Source organism: Chlorocebus sabaeus, chromosome 1 (assembly GCF_047675955.1).
Source record: "Chlorocebus sabaeus isolate Y175 chromosome 1, mChlSab1.0.hap1, whole genome shotgun sequence".
In the NCBI taxonomy this organism is placed as follows: domain Eukaryota; kingdom Metazoa; phylum Chordata; class Mammalia; order Primates; family Cercopithecidae; genus Chlorocebus; species Chlorocebus sabaeus.
In genome coordinates this window covers 102,484,861-102,504,598 of record NC_132904.1, presented here as the reverse complement: position 1 = coordinate 102,504,598, position 19,738 = coordinate 102,484,861, and the positions used below count along the sequence as shown (strand labels likewise).

Below are 19,738 nucleotides of genomic sequence, written 5' to 3'. Positions count from 1 at the left end.
TATGAGAGAGTTCCTCCAAGAATATCCAGCAAGGATTCACCATTCGTCCAGAATATTCCACCATTTATTTACCAAATCTTTTTTGAGTGTCTGTCACATTCTAGACACTGCGTTATTCATAACGGTGAACAAGAAAAGCCCCACCCACATAAAATACGTGACAAGAGCTGTCAGAGGAAAGGCCGTGATGAGAGCTCGCTGAAGTAGGCTTGCAGATTTAGTAAATAAAAATTTTTATTTTTAAAAATTTAGCAAATAAACATATGGATACCAAATATTCCACTGGACAGATTAAAAATTATTTGCTTTTTATCTGAACTTCAAATTTAACTGAGCGTCCTATTTTTATCTGGCAAACCTACATGGAAGGGAAAGCTTGGAAGTGGAGGGAGGATGAATGGAGATAATTCTGGAAGCCTTCCTTTAGAAAGGAATTTCTAAAATGAATGCTAGGCATAGCGGAGAAACAGGGAGAAAACACAGTAATGCCAACTGACTTCCCAGGCCACTGTAGAGTTCAGGAACTGAAAGAAGCAAAGGGAATGGGGTAAGGAAGAAGAAAAGTGGGTACGATGTTGAGAGATGAAGCTTGAGGGAAAAGTAGGTGCCTTATTTTTCAGGTTCGATAAGGAATTTGTACTGTATCACCAGTGGTGAGATTCCACTAGAAAACTTTAAGCAGCTCATTTTGGCTACAAGGTGAAGAATGAACTACAGTCCGGCAGACAGGATGTTGCGAGGCCAGTTAGGAGGCTACTGATGGAATTCAGGTGAGTCCACAGAGGCCTGGACAGTCAGCGGAAAGAAAGGTGCACTAGTCACGAACACCTGAACGTGACGCGGCAGAAAACAAGCAACTGCAAACTTGAATATAGAGGAGGACTGGGAGAGACGAAAGCAGAAGGACATATTTGGGGAAACAGTGAAGAATGGTAAAAAAAAAAAAAAAAAAAAAAAAAAAAAAAAAATCAAATGTCTTCTGAGAAGTACAGCATGATAAGGACTGAGAAGTGACTCCTAGATTTAGCCATATGGAAGTCATCAGCGACCTTTGGCACGGGCAGTCTTAGAGGAATGGCTGAGGCCAATTAGGTCGCAGCCTGGTCGAGGAGGTGATGCTGGTCTAGGAACCCGACTGGAGCAACACGCGGTTCCCACTTCTTCTTTGCCCTTTTAACAGGTGAGGGTCAAGGACAACAGACTAGTTGCAGATGCAGCGGCCAGTGCCCCAATCAGTTGGAACAGCGCAGCAAGCGGATCACTAGGAGCCAATCCCTTCCTAGAGTCCACTTGACTGACAGAGCCGCGCACCACAGACGGAGCGCAGAGAGGGAGGTGAATCACGAGGGGGCGGAATTCCAGGGCACTAACCCGGAACCGGTTTGGGACTTGATTCCCATTGTGAGGCCAGGCCTGGGGCGGGCTCTCAGCCAGAATGGCAACATCCTTCTAGCCAATAGATGAGCCTTACCAAATGAGCGGCAGCCACGTCAGCCAATGGGTGGCAGGAGATGGGCGGGCGCAGTCAGTGGGCGGGGGATCAATGAAGCATCTTTTTTCCAACCCCCCCCCGGGGCGACGGTGGGGAGGTGCCGCCGGGGTCGCAGGTGAGCGGATCTGTGCCTGAGGAGGCGGCCAGGGAAGCGGTGGCTCCGTGACCAGTGGGTGCCCTCGCAGTGGGGAGGGGCCCGGAGGGGTCAGCGGCAAGTGGCCGCAACGCTTGCTGCCGGGTTTGGTCCGAGGGCTGCGGCGTAGCGGGACTGCTCGCTCGGGAGAAGTGCCACGCGCGTCTGTCGCCTGACCGGGGAGGCTGGGGAGGGCCCAGGCCACGGAAACAAGATTACAGAAGTTTCTGGGCACTCAGTCGGGACTCTCATTTAATATCCAGAGAGGAAATCTTCCAGGTTACTCCGACTCCTACCCGGACTCCTACCAGCAGCAACCGCATCATTGTGGCCGAGGCAGGTGCGCGCCCCTGCTCCCCTGGGTGGCTTTCCGGGAGCCCAGTCTAACTCGATTCTTCCCAGAGGCTGTTTTTGGACGGTCCCAAAGGAGGCAGCGGGAGGGAGGTGAAAGATACTTTGATAACCGTCGACCCTGAAGTAAACTTGTTGTGTACCTACCACGAGTTTTAGAGAAGAACATCTTTTTTGGCAGGGGAGTGAATTCCATATAATATAGGGGAGGGGAAAGTGACACTTTAAAGAGAATTGGGGTAGGGTTGATATGTAGATTTGTGATGCTTTTCTTCTTGAACTGCTTAGCTAATTTACCCTCAATTTTTTTTGATCCGTAACTTACCGTCTGGTTTTTCTCAGACTTCTTAATTCTGTCTTATCATGAAGTATCTAGGAACTTCATTCTCAAGTTTTAGTGCTTGTAAAAAGTTGCCGGGTTATATTACGCCATTGGCGGTACGTCATCTTCACAAGGATTACGGGTTAAGTGAACTACATCTCATTCCTATTTCCAACCAGTAAAGAACGATTGTGAAATGGGATTTTAGAAAATGGCTGTTCTCTGTGATTGGGCATGGAAGGTTTGTAAGTTTTAGAGACTGCAGCTGTTGAATCCTTTCTGCTATGAGAGTGACGACAGCCAATACAAAAGGGATAGTGTTTGACATCTAAAATGACATATTTTCACATTTTTTGAGGTGTTATATCCTCACTACCAAAAATAGTGCCTGGCACACAGTAGCAGCTCAATAAGTATTTTTTGAGGAAATTATTGGGGAATGAATGGATGGTAGAAACCCCAAGCTTCTGTTACTTGGATACCAACATATAAAGGAGAGGACAGAAAGACAAACATTTCTGGAAATGGCTTTTATCCAGGTAAGCATATCTAGAGAACTTCAGCAACTCCAGATGCATCAGTGCTGGCACTTTCTTGCACTTAATCAGAAAATGTCAAGGTTTTAGAAGAAGATTTTCACACAATTAAGCCAAGACTGGATATCTAAGGTGCATCCCAATATCAATTTCAGTCAGGTTAAAAAGGTATTAAAGCCCATTTTATTAAATGAAATAGTTCATCGGTTCAGAATAGGTCAGTTAGGGACAACAGGATACCACTTTGTAAGTTAGGGGTATGGAGTTAGGAACTGTTGGTAAAAAATAGGCCCTGCCAATAGCAACAGCTGCTGCCAAATTTTTAAAATATATTGACTCAGTGGTACTTCAAAAGGACTGCTATTTCTGCCGTGTACCAATACATTTACAACAATGCAATTTCTAAATTGATCTCAGATTCTAAGAGCAAAATCTTATGGTGGATATCTGCATAAATTTGGATTCTCTTGACAACTTCAATTGTTTTTATTATATACTTATATTGGTTATATATTTATATGTTACTACAGTGACAGTTGTTCCATATTAATGGTAGCCTGCTTGAATTTCAAAAAAACTTTCACAGATATATTTGTCTCTTTCAGTTCATTTTTTAGCAAAGAATAGGTCTTACTAAGCCAGAATTTGCTTAGTACGATTTCTCTCTCTTACCATCCTAATTTTCTCGTTTTAATTCCTGATACTTCTTTCTTTTATTTCTATCCTTCATTAGTCTGTTTTATAAGACCCAAATCAAGTGCTGATTCCGACTCAAAACCTTCCTTGATCCCGTCAAAGATTTGTCTTTCTTATGAATATCCAGAGTGTTTTGTTAGTATTTCTTTATTGTAGTTTTTGTATAGTTGCATTATTCATCCAGTGAAGAAATATTTGTTAATTACGTTCAGATACTGTACTGGGCAATGGATAATAGCTGACATTTGTGGGCTTACTGTATCGTAGGCATAATAAGCTTCTTAATCGGATTATCTCTTTTAATCTTCAAAGCATCACGAGTATTAGTCTATTATTTTTCCCATTTATAGATGAAGAAACAAGTTTAAGAGGTTAAGTAATTTGCTGGAGATCACAGAGCTAGTTAAGTGGTGGAATTGGCATACAACCTTAGGTAGTCTATTTACAACCTTCAGGTTACAGACTTCATTACAATTTGTTTATGTACTTTTTTATGCATCTATGTTTTACAGGTTTTACTAAGTTGTAAATTATTTGATAGCAGGAATAATATATTCATATCTGATCCCTTATTGTTCCTAATGTAAATCAGTGGTATAATAAAGCTGATAGTGGAAGCACATAGGGAAGACATCAGACTTAGATGAATGGGAACAGTGAAGAGATCCTGGAACAGAAGACATTTAAACCCAGTGCTGAAGGATAAGTAGGCATTGGCCTGACGAAAAGGCAGACACCATGGAATTTTGGGAAGATGACCTGGGGAAATATATGTGTGATAGTCCAAGGTCAGGAACCATGATGGCTTGAGCTGTGCTGTCCAGTATGGTAGCCAGTAGCCTTACATTACTGAATGTAAAATATCTCAATAATTGTTTATATTGATTATGTTTCAAAATAACATTTTGGATATATTTGGTTAAATAAAATACTCAGTTTTACCTGTTTCTTTTTACTGCTTTAATGTGGCTACTTGGGGATTTAAAATTACATGTAGGGCTCTTATATTTCTATTGGACAGCACTGATCTAGAATTTAGAGGGATTTCAAAATGACCGGTATTGTGTTTGTGTGCCACCTACTTGTGAGTACACGTTTGATGGGGAAGGTGGATTGGGAAAGTAGGTTGGGAGTCAGTATTGGAGATGATGGATAAGACCAGAAAAGGTAGATAGGAAAGTGTAAAGGTAGGGTTCAGATAGGGTTTACAATAGGAAGAGAGGAAGAGCAAGGGGAGTAAACTTACCTCTTAAGTGCAATGGAAAGCCTCGAAAGGTTTTAAACACTCAGTATATATCTGTTGAGTGAGACAGTATCCTAATTACTTCATCTAATAATGCATGTTCCTGATTTATACTCCTAATTCAGTCATACTTTTTCCTAATGAAGTTATGGATAGGTGTCTAAAGACATTCTACTTAGAAGAAAATTTGGTTCTCAAGACAGCCATCCTTTTCTTCTTAAGTCTAAATCATCTAAGCTTGTATTCATTCCTTTGCTGTGTTTCCAACAAATAGGAGTGTGAATTGGTCTTTACAACTAGCATATTCTTCTTGCATTTGACATAACATTCTCTTAGGCATATTTTTTCATAAATAAACCAGCTTTGTCTGTATTATAAGTCTTTTGTGGCAGATGAGGTCTTTTCTTAATAATCTCTGAAAGGAAATTTCTTAGCAGCTACACCATTTGCTCTCTGCCTTGCCTTTCTCTACATATTGGAGCAAGTGAACTCTTAACATTGATTCTGTATTTGGGTGGTTCTCAATCCTGGCTGCAAATGAGAAGCACTTGGAGAGCTTTTAGACTCTGAGTTCTTGGCCCTATTCCAGAGATTGTTTTAATTGGTCAGAGATGGGAACTGGTTATAGGTATTTTTAAAAGCTCTTTAGGTTATTTTGATGTGCTATAGACCTACACTTTTCAGTAGATTAGCTACTGAATACATGTTCTATTGAGTTCTTGAAGTGTGGCATGTTCTATTGAGTTCTTGAAGTGTGGCTAATACAAAAGGAGATGTGTTGTAACTGTAAAGTATACATTGTATTCTAATGACAGCAAAAGAAAACAATGGAAAATTTCTCATTGATAATTTTTATATTATTGCATATTGAAATAATATATTGACTATACAGCATATGGAGTGAAATAAAAGCTGTTAATATTAATCACCTTTTCATTTCATATTTACTTAACTGGGATCACTAGGAAATTTTAAATTACACTGTAGATTACATTGTATTTCTAATGAACAGTGCCGCTCTAGCCTAGACTGTTGCTACTCAAGATGCGATCCGAGGACATCATTTGTCAAAAATGTAGACTCCCAGGCCCCACTGCAGACCTGAATCAAAATCTTCATTTTAACAGAGTTCCCGGGTGATTCATATACATAGTATAGTTTGAGAGACACAGCTCTGGCAACATCTAAATAATTTTTTTCAATTGTATAATTTTTCTTCGTTTCTTACTATTTTTCACTGTGGATTCCAACTTTGGCTCTTCATTTGTCCTTTAGAATCATTCATATGCAGGTCATTTCTATCTTTTCAATAAATTCTCTTTAATTTTTTTATCGCTTAACATTTTCAACAGACATAGCTTTTTAATGTATGTGATGGAATTAGTATGTATTCATGTAATACGTATAATTTGTCCATAAATATTTACATGCTATTATAAACATGATTTTTCTGGAAAGAATTTCAAGAAATTGCTGATAGTAGTTACATTGGTGGTAGAAATTTTTCACTTCGTTGTGAATTTACATTCTTATTTAGATTTTCTGTGTGTATATTTTGCTGTTTTAAAAAAATATGGGACTTTAAATAATGTAGTTCTCTATAATAAAATTTCTCATAAGTAGATTTTTAATATAATGTTCACGACCTCAAAGTAAAATAAAATAAATGTGCTGTGGGCTAAGAAACAGCCATATGGCTGAGACAGAAATGACCGTGCACATGATCCCCAGGTTGGTGGTAGACAGAGTTAATGAACCTGTTGTAGAGCATAGGATGTTCTATGTCTGCGAATGTTCCTAAGTTGATCTGTGAACATGTATGTACACACACAGACAGATGCATTTCCTTTGCCAATTTTGTTGGCTTGCGTCAACTATAGCATCTACATGGGGATTATGGGCTAAGACATCCATACTCTAACATGACATTTATTGCATATATTCCATTATGTGACTTAATAGTTGATTCATCCAGTCTCGTTTTGATAAACATTTCTATTTTTACCATGCTTTTACCTTAAAAATGTGATAGTGATTTTTAAATGACTCAAAAGGCTATGTCAATGCCCTGAAACATTCTGTGTAGTTTGTATCTTTATCACATGTAGGCATTTGATTTGGTGGAATATATCTTTGGCTCTCTGTTCTGTTTTTGAGGACATCAAATGTGCTGATTTCATTTTTTTTAATGTCCTTGATAACCTTTTTACGGTTGGTCAATATGCCTGACTAGCAATACAGCCTGTTAACTGAAGATTTTTCTTCAGAATTTTGAATAACTTGTTAACTGTTTCATTCTTTAGTGTAGTTACAGGGTGGACATCTGTTCTTCACTTACAAGCTAACTGCTTCTTGCCTATGTTGACTTGCTTCTGTTTTCTTACAAGCATATGTTTTGTGTGCCTACGGAAACTTCAGTTTTCCTGGCTTACTTTCCTTGAATTAGTTTCTGTTTCTCTTTCTATACCCTTTCCCATCCCTTTATCATTTTCTTGTTTTGGGTTCGTATTTTTACCTCCTCCTATTTGTTACGCACAGTGCCAGGTATTGAAGATACTGTTTTTAGAGCAGATGGGCTACTATCTCCTAGGGGCAAATTGTAGAAGGAAACAGCCAAGTTTTGACTAATAATTCTTTCACTTGTCCTGCAACATAGGCTACTAAGAAGCAGCATATTGGGGCTGGTTTAATGATGTGTATAAATCGGTTTGCTTCAGTTTTTTATATGGTGGCTTATAAACATGGTACCTCATGAATATTTTCCGTCACCTCTAGAGGAAAGCTAAATTCTTGCCCACCCTATTGGATAATTTGAATTACATAGGAATGTTAGGCCAGAGTATTAATTAAATATGATCTTCTAAAATTATAAGCATTCTAGGCTGAGCATGGTGGCTCACATCTGTAATCCTAGCACTTTAGGAGGCTAAGGCAGGAGGATCACCTGAGTCAAAGAGTTCAAGACCAGCCTGGACAACATAGCAAGACCTTGTCTGTATAAAAATTTTAAAAATTAGTTGTACATGGTGGTGCACCTGCCTTGCTACTCAGGAAGCTGAGGCGGGAAGATCACTGGGTCTCAGGAGTTTGAGGATACAGTGAATTATGATTGAGCCACTGTACTCCAGTCTGGGGAACAGAGTGAGACCCTATCTCTAAAAATAAAAGTATAAGCATTCTACAGTGTTCACTAAATTGCCTTGGGATCAGATGTTAAAACATTTCACTTTCTTTTATTTATTAGATAGTATTTGATACACGCAAAAATAATATAGCTGGAGTGTTCTAATGAAAAGCTCCCTGCCCACTCAAAAAAAAAAGTTCTAATATGACAATTCTGTAGTATTAGTAAGTGCTGTCTTGGCCAATTTTTAGCTCTTAACATGACATGGCTGAATGTGGAGGCGGAAAGTGATGTCCCCGGTTGATTCTTGAAAGCTCTCATGGGTAGGCTCCACCACACTCCTAATGTAAGTGTATATGTTTTGAAGCATAATAATAAAGACCCATGAACCTATCCCTCAACTTAGGAACTAGAACAATTACAATATTATTGTGACCTTTCTGTTTCCTTTTGTCAAAATTATTTAAATATTTTGCCTTTGATGTGGCAAATACGTAATAGTGCTTAATGTGCACCAGGAACTGTTCTCTTTATTTGACTAAGTCCTTTAATCCTTATAGTATTTCTATGAAGTAATGTTATTGTCATTTTACAAATAAAATTACGCATAGGGAAGTTAAGTAACTGAGGCCACACAGCGAGGAATTGCCAGAGCCAGGACTCTAACCCGGGTGGTCTGACTCCAGAATCTGTGCTCATAACTACTACACACACTACCTCTTTTGATGTTTCCATTTATAGATAACCTTTGCTTATATTATTTGCTTATATTCTAGAGGATAAAAGGTTTACATTTGACTGTAAGGGGACTATGTCTCTAGGGCAGTATCAAGAGTGCTGCTGTTGATTATACATTCCAGTTTTGTGGATTTCAATTTTATCATTAAAATTCTCTTGAGAAATTTTGAAAGTCTATAAGTCTACTTTAGAAATAGTTGGCTTGCAGTCTTCTCTTTTTTGTTTTTGCATACTTTGCCCTTTTATATGGGTATATGAAATTGACAGCGATTTCTTGAGAGTTCGTTTCAGCTGTTTTGAATTTTTAGTTCTCTGACCTCTATTTCAGCAGCAAGTGGCAGTTCAGGAGATGGTTATTCCACATGAGTGATTGGAAACAAAAATGTGGTGATGGGCATATTTTTGGTGATATTACTAGACACGTACAAAGTCAGCTGAACAAGGAATACCGAGAGCTTGAAAAAGAAAAATGCATAAAGGTTTAATGCAATGATGATAAGAAATATGTTGTTATTAAAGTTTAAAAATAAGGTGTTAGCATCCACTTTTCAGTCTAAAAGAAAAGATGATAGAAAAGATGTGTGTTTTCTTATTCAATTTAGCCTTGCTTAATTGCTGTATTTTTGCTTCAGTAGAAGATGCTGTTTGTATTGTGAATTACAGTAGAACTATTTTTCACACTAATGGAAAGTTTAAATTGGCAGACAGAGTAAGAGAAAAGAAACCATGTATTAAAAGGTAAACTGAGACATGATAACTTTTAACAAGTTTATTTGAGGAAATAGTGATTCTTGAATCAGGCAGCTCCAAACCAGAAGTGGTCTGGGAGCTCCGCAGTGGAAATGCAAGGCAGGAAATCTTTATAGGACTGACAGAAGTAAAGCAAAGAAAATAGTTGATTGGTTACAGTTATAAGGTTGTCTAATTTGATCTGTCCTGCTGGAAGGTCCCTAGTTACATAAGTTAGTTGGTGGTTTCTGATTGCTTAGTCTTAAGTTTTTTTTTTAAAAAAATAGGAATTTACCAAAAAATTAGCCCAAGTTAAGTGTTGCGTATGTTTGCAAATCAAGCAAAATTAAAGTCACTCATGAGGCCTAACTGGTTTTGTCTGCTCAGGGATTCTTCAGGCCAGGTCTCTGTTCTAATTTACTTTAACAGGAAGTAGAGGAAATATAACCGATTGAAGCTTTGAGGACCTTTTCTGCCAATATAAAGAATTTTATCTGGACCTTCCACATAGATAAGAATCTCCTTTTGAAAATCTTTTACTAAATGACATCTCAAAACTTACCTTAGCAACACTTTGTTGTTGTTTTTTAAGACAAAGTCTTGCTCTTTCGCCCAGGCTGGAGTGCAGTGGCATGATCTCGGCTCACTGCAGCCTCTGCCTCCTGGGTTCAAGTGATTCTCGTGCCTCAGCCTCCCGAGTAGCTGGGATTATAGGTGTGCACCACAATGCCCAGCTAATTTTTTGTATTTTTAGTAGAGACGGGGTTTCACCATGTTGCCCAGGCTGGTCTTGAACTTCTGAGAGCTCAGGCAGTCCGCCCGCCTCGGCCTCCCAAAGTGCTAGTATTACAGGCATGAGCCACTGCACCTGGCCAGCAACACATTTTTAAGGTTTAGCTACCACAAGCTGCTAATAAAGTCGAAATAGACGTGACATGAGGGAACCTGGTTGTAATAAGTCTTGCCATTTAACTAGCTGTGTTGAGGGCAAATTAACCTCTCTGGGTCTTGTTTTATAAATAGAAAGGCTGGTATCTCCCATATAATGACATGGTGGGATTTAAATGACAGGACTTGGGACTTCATGGATATTTTGATACTTTTTTTCATATTGATAGGAAAAGTTTAAGGTCAAACAGTGATAGGGCTGGAAGGAATCTTGGTAATGTCATCCCATTTCACATTTTATAAGGGAGGAAAAGTCAGCTCTGTAGCAGTTATCAGTGAGTGAATTTGAAGTCAGACAGCATGGTCTGTGTAAGGTACCCCTTACTCTTTCTGAGCCCTGTTTCCCCTTACATCTTTTAAAATCTCTTTTCCAAGTCAAAATACTTTTTTGACATCTATCCCACTTCTCCTCAGTTAAATCAATATTAATAAAGCAATATGTACTATACTGTGTGAGACACTGGGACCTTTTTGATAGATGACCTCATTTTCTGTCACTATGAGAAAATCGAGTCCCTGACTCACTCAGCATCTGTTCTAGCCTCCTAGTATGCTTTCTAGTAATGCAAAGGCTAGCTAGCACAAAAAACTACACTTCCCCAACCCATTGCGGTGAGGATTGTGGATATGCTTTAGATTCCACCATATGCACTTACGTAAGGCCTGAATTCAAGGTAGGTAAGAGAGTCAGGCATGTGAAGCATCTGTTCTACTAGTGTGGGTAGCACAGAGGGTTTCAAAGAGTTATCTTTGAGTTAGAGTTATCTGGAGGGTTTATTGAAACACAGATTGCTAGTTCCCACTTCCAGAGTTCCCGGTCTGGAGAGGAGCCTAAAAGAGTTTACACGTCTGACAAGTTTCAGGTATACCTTCTTTGACAGTCTGACAACCTGAGAGTCTGGAAATTGGAGAAACACGTCTCGTTTCTAGAAGAAGCGCTTACAAGAGAAGATCTTTTCCACTCAAAATCTGTATACAGATATTGCCACATGGATATTTTAAAATTTATTTAATAGAGACTCCAAGTATAGATACTTTCCTATATTGTGATCTTCAACTCTACAGTTAAAGTGGCCCAGAAAAGTACAAAGTACTGCTGAGAAATTCTCCAAAGAAAGGCACATAATTAAGAGCCTTAATTAGAAACAAAAATATAGTCCAGGCCTGGTTTTGTTTGATGTCAGGGGCTTTTGTTTAGGTGGTTTAAGGGAGGGGAGGATGGGGTGAGGAACAGAATTACAAGGGCAAATCATGCAGTGTGCACCAGTCATTGAAAGGTTTAGGAATCTAAAAAAATTTTTTGGTGATCTTTTCCTTTTTATTTTTGGGCGATCATTTTCTTTTGTTGATCTTTTTTGATGATCTTTTTACTTACATGATTAATTAGGTGGGATGGCTGGGTAAAATCCTTGCCATTTTTTGGTTACCCCTTTAATTTTGTCATATTCCTACAATACTTTCATTGTTTCAGTAAATTATATTCCGAATTTAGGGTTTCTATGTTGGTTTATTAACCTTAAAATGAGTTTGAATTTGTGAAGTAGTAAAATGTAGGTAGTTGGCATTTATTTGATCAGATTACGTTGTCTCAAATTGGTTTCTGAGTTTTATTGATTTTGCAGCTCAGCCTTTCAATTTCCTCTAAAATTATTCTGTAAAGTGTACTTTTTCTTTTAGATATCTTGAGCTAATGATTATTTTGGCAAATCGACTCTTTCATTCATTCAAAACATATTCATGGTGTGCTTGCCATGTGCCAGAATCTCTGCTAGTCTCTGGGGAGGTGATGGCCAGTGGAAACATCCCTGCCCTTGTGAAACTTTGCAGTGAACTGGGGAAAGGGACAGACTCTGAGCTGTATGTTAGCACAAGTGTAAAATTCAGTCTAGGAAAAGTACTGCAAATTTTATGCTGAAGTAATTTGATTTGTCAGGAAAGGCTTCCCTGAGAAATGAATACTTAATCTGCAAGCTAAAGGATGAAGAGGAATTAAGTAGACCAAGAAGGGAGAAATCCATTTTCCAGGCAGTAGGAACAGTGTGGACAAAGGTCCTGAACCAAGAAAGAGCTTGACAGGAATAGGTGCTTGAAAGATGGCCAGTGCAATTGGAGGAGAGAGGGAGAATTTGTGGGAGAAGGAGCTGAAGCAGCAGGAGGGGAGTCAGGAGTGAATACTGGCAACTGGTTAGGAACCTTTGCAGCACTCCAGTGGGGAGAAGGTGGCAATTTGGACTATGTTGGTACTGGCAAAGATAAAGTACACAATTTTAAGCTGTATTTAGAGGGTTGTTTTTTGTTTCTCTTAAAAATTATATCGTTCATTAGTTTGAAGTATGTTGTAGAAGTTGCAGATTGATTGATTGCTTGTACTTTTTTCCTTTTAGGAATTATCCAGACTGCCTCTGCCACTAGATGAATGGAAGACAATGATTTGAATTAAGTGCCAGCAAAGAATTATCCTTGGTTTTTGTGCTTTGCAGCATTCCTCAAATTGTTTTCACATCTTCTCTTATTATAAAAACTGCATTGAAGTTAAAAATGAAGCAGTTGAAAAGAAAAAGGAAAAGCAATTTTAGTGTTCAAGAAACTCAGACCCTTTTGAAAGAAATTACAAAACGGAAAGAAGTCATTTTTTCCAAACAGCTCAATACAACAATTAACGTGATGAAGCGAATGGCTTGGGAAGAGATTGCACAGTGTGTGAATGCTGTAGGAGAAGGAGAACAGAGGACAGGGACAGAGGTGAAAAGAAGGTACCTTGACTGGCGAGCACTTATGAAGAGAAAGAGGATGAAGGCCAACATTAAGCTGGTCGGTTCGGGATTTCCCCTTCCCTCCTCTGATTTAGATGACTCTCTCACTGAAGAGATAGATGAAAAGATTGGATTCCGAAATGATGCAAATTTTGACTGGCAAAATGTGGCAGATTTCAGGGATGCAGGTGGATCCTTAACTGAGGTCAAGGTGGAAGAGGAAGAAAGGGATCCGCAGAGTCCTGAAGTAAGTATTAGCCTCTGTACCCTCTTTTAATCTTTTCAATTCTGATGTGGGAGATTATTGTTCAGGAACTGTTAAGTCCTTCCCAGATTTTCAAGCTTATTTAAAAATAATACATAACAAGTCATTCTGCTTTTCTCTTTACATCATTAATACTTTTCTTCCCACCTAAATATAATTACCTAGGTTATGGGTATTACAGACATCAAGTAATTCAGTGTAAATGGTATTCAAAATTCAACTTATTTTCCCCAAACAATGCAGAAAGCTTTTAAGAAATATTTAGACAAATTGCCACAAAGTAGCAGTCAATACTGAAAATTGCTTTTCTCTTTGCTCTTAGTTTGAAATTGAGGAGGAGGAAGAAATGTTGTCATCCGTCATACCAGATTCCAGGAGAGAAAATGAACTTCCCGATTTCCCCCACATTGATGAGTTTTTTACCCTTAACTCAACACCATCTAGATCTGCATATGATGAGCCTCATTTGCTTGTAAATATTGAGAAACAGAAACTAGAGTTAGAAAAACGACGACTGGATATTGAGGCTGAAAGACTGCAGGTAGAAAAGGAACGCCTACAAATTGAGAAAGAGAGGTTGCGGCATTTAGACATGGAGCATGAGCGGCTTCAGCTGGAGAAGGAGCGGCTGCAGATTGAAAGAGAGAAGTTGAGGTTACAGATAGTCAATTCAGAGAAACCGTCCTTGGAAAATGAACTTGGTCAAGGAGAAAAATCCATGCTTCAACCACAGGACATAGAAACAGAGAAGTTAAAACTTGAGCGAGAACGCTTGCAACTGGAAAAGGATAGACTGCAGTTTTTGAAATTTGAATCTGAGAAACTGCAGATTGAAAAGGAACGCTTACAAGTAGAGAAAGACAGACTTCGAATTCAGAAAGAAGGACACTTGCAGTGATTTTTCCAGGCTTCCATTTAGCAAATGTTTGAAAATTGTAGATTTTTCTCATATCAGGTGATATAATGATGGTTGCTGGATTAGCTGTGGTTTCTTTTCTCGTCTAATATCAGTGTTCAGTAGGAAAAAGTTATATGTAGATAACTGTATGCCTAAGTAGTATATAAAAACTGTGCCCTAGCGTAAACAGTATAGCAGAAATGTACTGTGCTGGATTCTTTACCTTATAATATTACATAGAGTCTTGTATTGTCTGTGTACCCAGAGTTTACAGTTATGTCTATATAAAATTCTAGCCCAGAAGTTCTCAATTGGGGTAGATTTTGGCCTTCAGAAGACCAATTTGGTGATGTCCGGAGACATGTTTGGTTGTCAAAACTGGGGTGGGGAGAAGGTTGCTACTGTGCAGTGCATACCTCCTCAAGCCCCACACACACTCAGTAAAGAATTTTCCGACCCAAAATATCGTTAGTCCTGAGGTTGAGAAACCCTGTCCTAGCCTAACTGTGTACCTCTATAGCTATGTTTTATAGTTTTAGAATATTAAAACCTCAGATATTTATGTGGGTAGGTACTTAAATGGCCAAAAACTTTAACTACGAAATGTTACTGTGTAGTATATTGAATATAGGAAGTGATGAAGATTATAGGTATTTTATTCCCATGTTTCCATCTATAAATAGCCTTCTCAGATTCAGAAAACAATACAGGGAACATCAGAGATTATCTAAAGTGGGTCACTCTGAAAAGAATTCTTTATCTCACTATTAATGCTCTAGAAGCAAGACACAATTTTAAAGCTTTAGTTCCTTTTCTTTCAGTCATTGTCTTAGTTTGGGTACGAAAATTGTCATTTCAGTAATGTACTGAGATCTTATAAGTGAATAGTTGAAGCTAGTAAAAATGATACCAGTATAAAAATGGTATTTGTAGTCCATGAGCTTGAACCCAATAACTGATTGTTTAACTTTTAAAATAAGTAATAGCAGCCATTTGGGAGTGGGCGGCGGGTGGGGGAAGATGTACTCTGTATCAAATAATTATGATGATGTTGAAGTAATGATAGTAGCTATGTATTATGGATTGGAGAAGCACTTATTACACTATCTAACCCAGTATGTAGAACAATTCTTGAGAGTTGTATCTGTCGTTATTCCTGAATCTGAAGCCCAGAGGAGTCACACAGAGTAAATGGCTGATCTTTTATATTGTAGTGTATTCTGTCCTTCCCCCTTCCCTGAGGAACAAAGTATGTATCTTTAGTCTCTTGGATATTTATTCTGAGACCAAGGGCTTGCTTGACCTGATGATTTTCCTTCAGCTCTCTGAAGGTGCGTTTTCCACAATCCAAGTGATTCTGATGCACACTAAAGTTGAGAATCTCTGCACTGGATCACTTTGTGTTTTCTGATTTTCAAGGCTGATATGTAGCTTTAACACAGCTCTTCTGTTGACAGTTACTACCTTGCTTCTGCATTTGTTCCTTGTAAGAATAGCTGGAAATTGTATGTTGACATTTGAGGATGGGTATGCAAGGAAAAAATATACTTCTGTTTACTTACTCTGACTTTGAAATAGTGTTATTTTTCTATATCTGAAATAAATGCTTCTACCGTAGAAATAAATTTGCCTATACCATCTGAGAATTTGTAATTGCAAATGATACTCAGTGCTCTAAGGGTAGAGGTTATCAAGCTTAGAAGAGAGCCCTATCACAGTCAATGAGGACAGAGACCTAACATTTTGGCTGAACATTGAGCCATGTATGCTGCATACGTTATTTGCTCCTCAAAAGAACCCTTGAGATCTAACTCATGTGATATGGTTTAGCTGTGTCCCCACCCAAATCTCGTCTTCAATTGTAGCTCCCATAATTCCCATGTGTTGTGGGAGGGACCCAGTGGAAGATAATTGAATCATGGGAGCAGTTCCCCCATACTGTTCTCATGGTAGTGAATAAGTAAGTCTCACAAGATCTGATGGTTTTATGAGAGGAAACCCCTTTCTCTTGGTTCTCATTTTCTCTCTTGCCTGCTTCCATGTAAGACATGCCTTTCACCTTCTGCCGTGGTTATAAGGCCGCCCCAGCCACATGGAACTGTGAGTCCATTAAATCTTTTTCTTTATAAATTACCCAGTCTTGGGTATATCTTTTATCAGCAGCATGAAAGCAGACTAATACATCATGTTATTTCCACTTGTATAACGGCAACAACAACAAAAAGCCTCATTGATTTAATTAACCATCTTTCTTAAAAGTTACATACCAATATTGACCCAAGATTTTAGCATAAGAGCTCTAAGGAAAAGTAGTGAAAGTTTGTAGGTATAGTTATAAGTATTGTAGCTTTGCCATTTGCTATTTGCAAAAGTCATTTAACTTGCTCTTCAGTTTGGTTTCTTCTGTAACCTGGGCATGATACGTACTCTGCCTGTGCTACATAGATTTTTGTTTTTGTTTTTGTTTTGTTTTGTTTTTTAAAGAAAATGGTATCTGTTAAATATATAAACTATAAAATATTACCTAAGTAAAAGATGGTATTAATGTTGGATTTGAGATCCAAGATTTTTTGAGACGGAATTTCACTTTGTCACCAAGGCTAGAGTGCAGTGGAGCAGTCTTGGCTCACTGCACCTCTGCCTCCCAAATTCAAGCAATTCTCCTGGCTCAGCCTCCTGAGTAGCTGGGACTACAGGCAAGCATCACCACCACCACCATGCCAGGTGAATTTTTGTATTTTTTGTAGAGATGGGATTTCACTGTTTTGACCAGGCTGGTCTTGAACTCCTGACGTCAAGTGATTCACCCGCGTCTGCCTCCCAAACTTCTGGGATAACAGGTGTGAGCCACCATGTCTGGTCAGTTTTTAATTTCTTAGGCAAAGCATGAAAATAGCTAATAATTTTTTTTTGGATAGAGCACTCTTAAATGCCTGGAAGTAAGAAACTAAAAAGAAGCATATCTTCTAGGGCTTTGGTTGAAGAGCTTTGGATTTCTTAATCCTGCTTTAGGTGCAGATGGGTTGGATTGGTTCATTCCAGTAGGAAACACTGTTGCTGTACTTCTGAGGTGTCAGGCACACTCATAGTGAGTGCATCTATTAGCTACTGCGGTGTAACAAACTGATCAAAAATTTGATGGCTGGAAACCCCAACCATTTATTTTGCTCAAAATTTTAGAGGAAATGAGGCACAGCTTAACTGAGTGGTTTTGCTCTTGGCTGGGTTCTCAGTGTCAGCTACAGGTTGGCTATGATGTTCAACTTCTGGGGTTAGCTAAATAACAGAAGGGCAGGGGGTGGTAAATGGTGGAGCTAAGCTCTCCCTATGGTATTTGATCCTATAGCCATGGTAGCTTGGGCTTGTTCTAATGGAGATGGCAAGCGTAGAGGAGAGAAAGCAGAGGTGTTCAAGGTGGCAAGGCCAAGTCTCGGAACTAGCACTTCGTTATGCTTCTGCCACACCAGATTGGCCAGAACTAATCACAGAGCCAGACCAAAGTCAAGGCTTGGGAAATGGAATCCACCTACTGATAAGAGGAGATGTTAAATTGGGTAAAAGTGGGATACAGGGGCTGGGCATGGTGGCTCACACCTGTAATCCCAGCACTTTGGGAGGCTGAGGTGGGCAGATCACAAGGTCAGGAGTTGGAGACCATCCTGGTTAACATGGTGAAACCCCATCTCTACTAGAAATACAAAAAAAAAAAAAAAAAAAAAATTTGCTGGGTGTGGTGGTGTGTGCGTGTAGTCCCAGCTACTCTGGAGGCTGAGGTAGGAGAATGGCATGAACCTGGGAGGCAGAGCTTGCAGTGAGCCAAGATTGCGTCACTGCACTCCAGCCGGGGCGACAGAGCGAGACTCTGTCTCCAAAAAAAGAAAAAAAAATGGGATACAGGGAGGGCTGAGGAATTGTGGCCATGTTTGCAATCAGTCTACCACATCTTCACTCTGGTTTGCCTGGGATACTGTGATTATACCAGTGGTTCTGATATTCTATCTGGTTAGTTCTAGACAAAAGTGCCTTGATAAGGACTTTGAATTATATGGGCATCCTTATTGTAAGGAGCACCTTCCCATCTATTTTGTAGAAATGGTTGGTTTAGGAGAAGGAAGGGACCATAAATTTGCAGAAAAGAAATATATAGTGTTCTCTCAGGCTTTTTCTTCTAAATTAAACACTTTAGTCTTTGTAATTGAAGGGAATTTCTGCTTCACTTCTTTCATTTTCTGCCTAATTTGTCCATTTTATATTACTTTGCTGCTTCTCTGTTCATTTTTCTACTTCTTCATGCTTTGTCACCTCTATCCTGTATATAAAAGCAGATCATAATGCTTCCAGAATATTTTATTTTGAATAGATATCTTTTTCTACCTCTCTGTCCTTAACATTTTTGTTTTGAATCCAAAATGATTTTTACTGTATTGCTCTACATTTGTTTTAACATTACACTTTCCCAAAAGTAAATTTAATTTATAAAATATTTAATTTTTAATCTATCAGGGCTTTCAAGTCACTATCATCAGACCTGAAGTTATAATTTTGAAAGCTCTCAGAGAACTACCAGCCTGTTTCCTTTTTCCACCTGTACTTTTTTTTGACATGTGTAGATCCTCTTTATACATGCCAGGCAGCGTTTTGCATGGGGCCTTAATTAAAATCCAGATGAGGATTGTCTGTCAAATGTATCATTTTTCAAATATCTCCCAATGCATATTGAAAGGGATCTAGCTTATATATAACTGGGACACAGCTGGAGAAGAACATACCTCTTTTTAAAAAATAGGAAAGTTGGATGCTGAAATCACAGATTAATTTACCACTGTAGATAGAGGCATTCAGACTGTGCTGTTTGAATTAAGACTAAGAAGAAACAAGAAATGGCAATTATTATAAAATTTGAATTTTTGTACATTCAGAGAACTTTATCAATACCCTTTATTATTTACCATTTGTTTCTTTGATGTGACCCATTCATCTTTAGAAAAATAAACTGAAATATAGTCAGTCAACTCTTAATGTCATTTCCATTCTAATTTAAAATCTCCAGTTCCAACATTTGAGCTGAAATATAAATTTACAAGCACTTATAAGCTTGTAAATTTATAAGTTATAAGCATCTCACCTTGTGTATTTTTGTTCCTCCAAATACACAATGCACGCCAGAATCAAATTCATTAGCTCTTTTCTCTCATACCTGTGAATCATCTTCTCTCTGCAGGGACACCATTTGTATCAGGTTGCTTGGAAATTTTAGATGTGTCTTTGAGTCTTTTGCCTTCATTCTATCCAAGTTGTTGATCAAGTCCTGTATTTTCTCCTGCTGATGGCTCAGAACAGCCTCCTTCAATCTCACATGTAGTCCTTAGCATGGAGGCATGTGTAGCCTGTATTCCAGCAACCTCTCAGTTTCTTCCTATCCAGTCCTCCCTGTGTTATACTTCCAGAATAGCTTTCCCAAAGTATCAGGGGAATCAGCCCCCAATATTCCAAAGTAGGTTCTTTTCTAT

General features: G+C 38.7%; 1 protein-coding gene across 4 annotated transcripts; it reads left to right on the top strand.

Moving 5' to 3' along the window:
- The first annotated feature begins 1,513 nt into the window (after nucleotides 1-1,513).
- MSANTD4 (Myb/SANT DNA binding domain containing 4 with coiled-coils) lies at nucleotides 1,514-15,853 on the top strand. 4 transcript variants are annotated; one of them, XM_008020713.3, is made up of 3 exons: nucleotides 1,514-1,607; nucleotides 12,697-13,312; nucleotides 13,653-15,853. In XM_008020713.3, exons 2-3 carry the CDS (start codon nucleotides 12,851-12,853, stop codon nucleotides 14,226-14,228), a joined length of 1,038 nt encoding a protein of 345 aa, XP_008018904.1. In that variant the 5' UTR covers nucleotides 1,514-1,607; nucleotides 12,697-12,850; the 3' UTR covers nucleotides 14,229-15,853. The 4 variants fall into 4 exon arrangements, with proteins under 4 accessions (XP_008018904.1, XP_008018905.1, XP_008018903.1 ...); XM_008020714.3 differs by having other exon boundaries at nucleotides 1,514-1,961; XM_008020712.3 differs by having other exon boundaries at nucleotides 1,514-1,965.
- Nucleotides 15,854-19,738: the final 3,885 nt, after the last annotated feature.

Excerpts from the sequence above, each read along its gene's own strand:
- MSANTD4 (XM_008020713.3), top strand. The coding sequence starts at position 12,851 with ATGAAGCAGTTGAAAAGAAAAAGGAAAAGCAATTTTAGTGTTCAAGAA. Across the intron at positions 13,313-13,652 it reads GGGATCCGCAGAGTCCTGAA|TTTGAAATTGAGGAGGAGGA; the intron begins GTAAGTATTAGC and ends CTTTGCTCTTAG.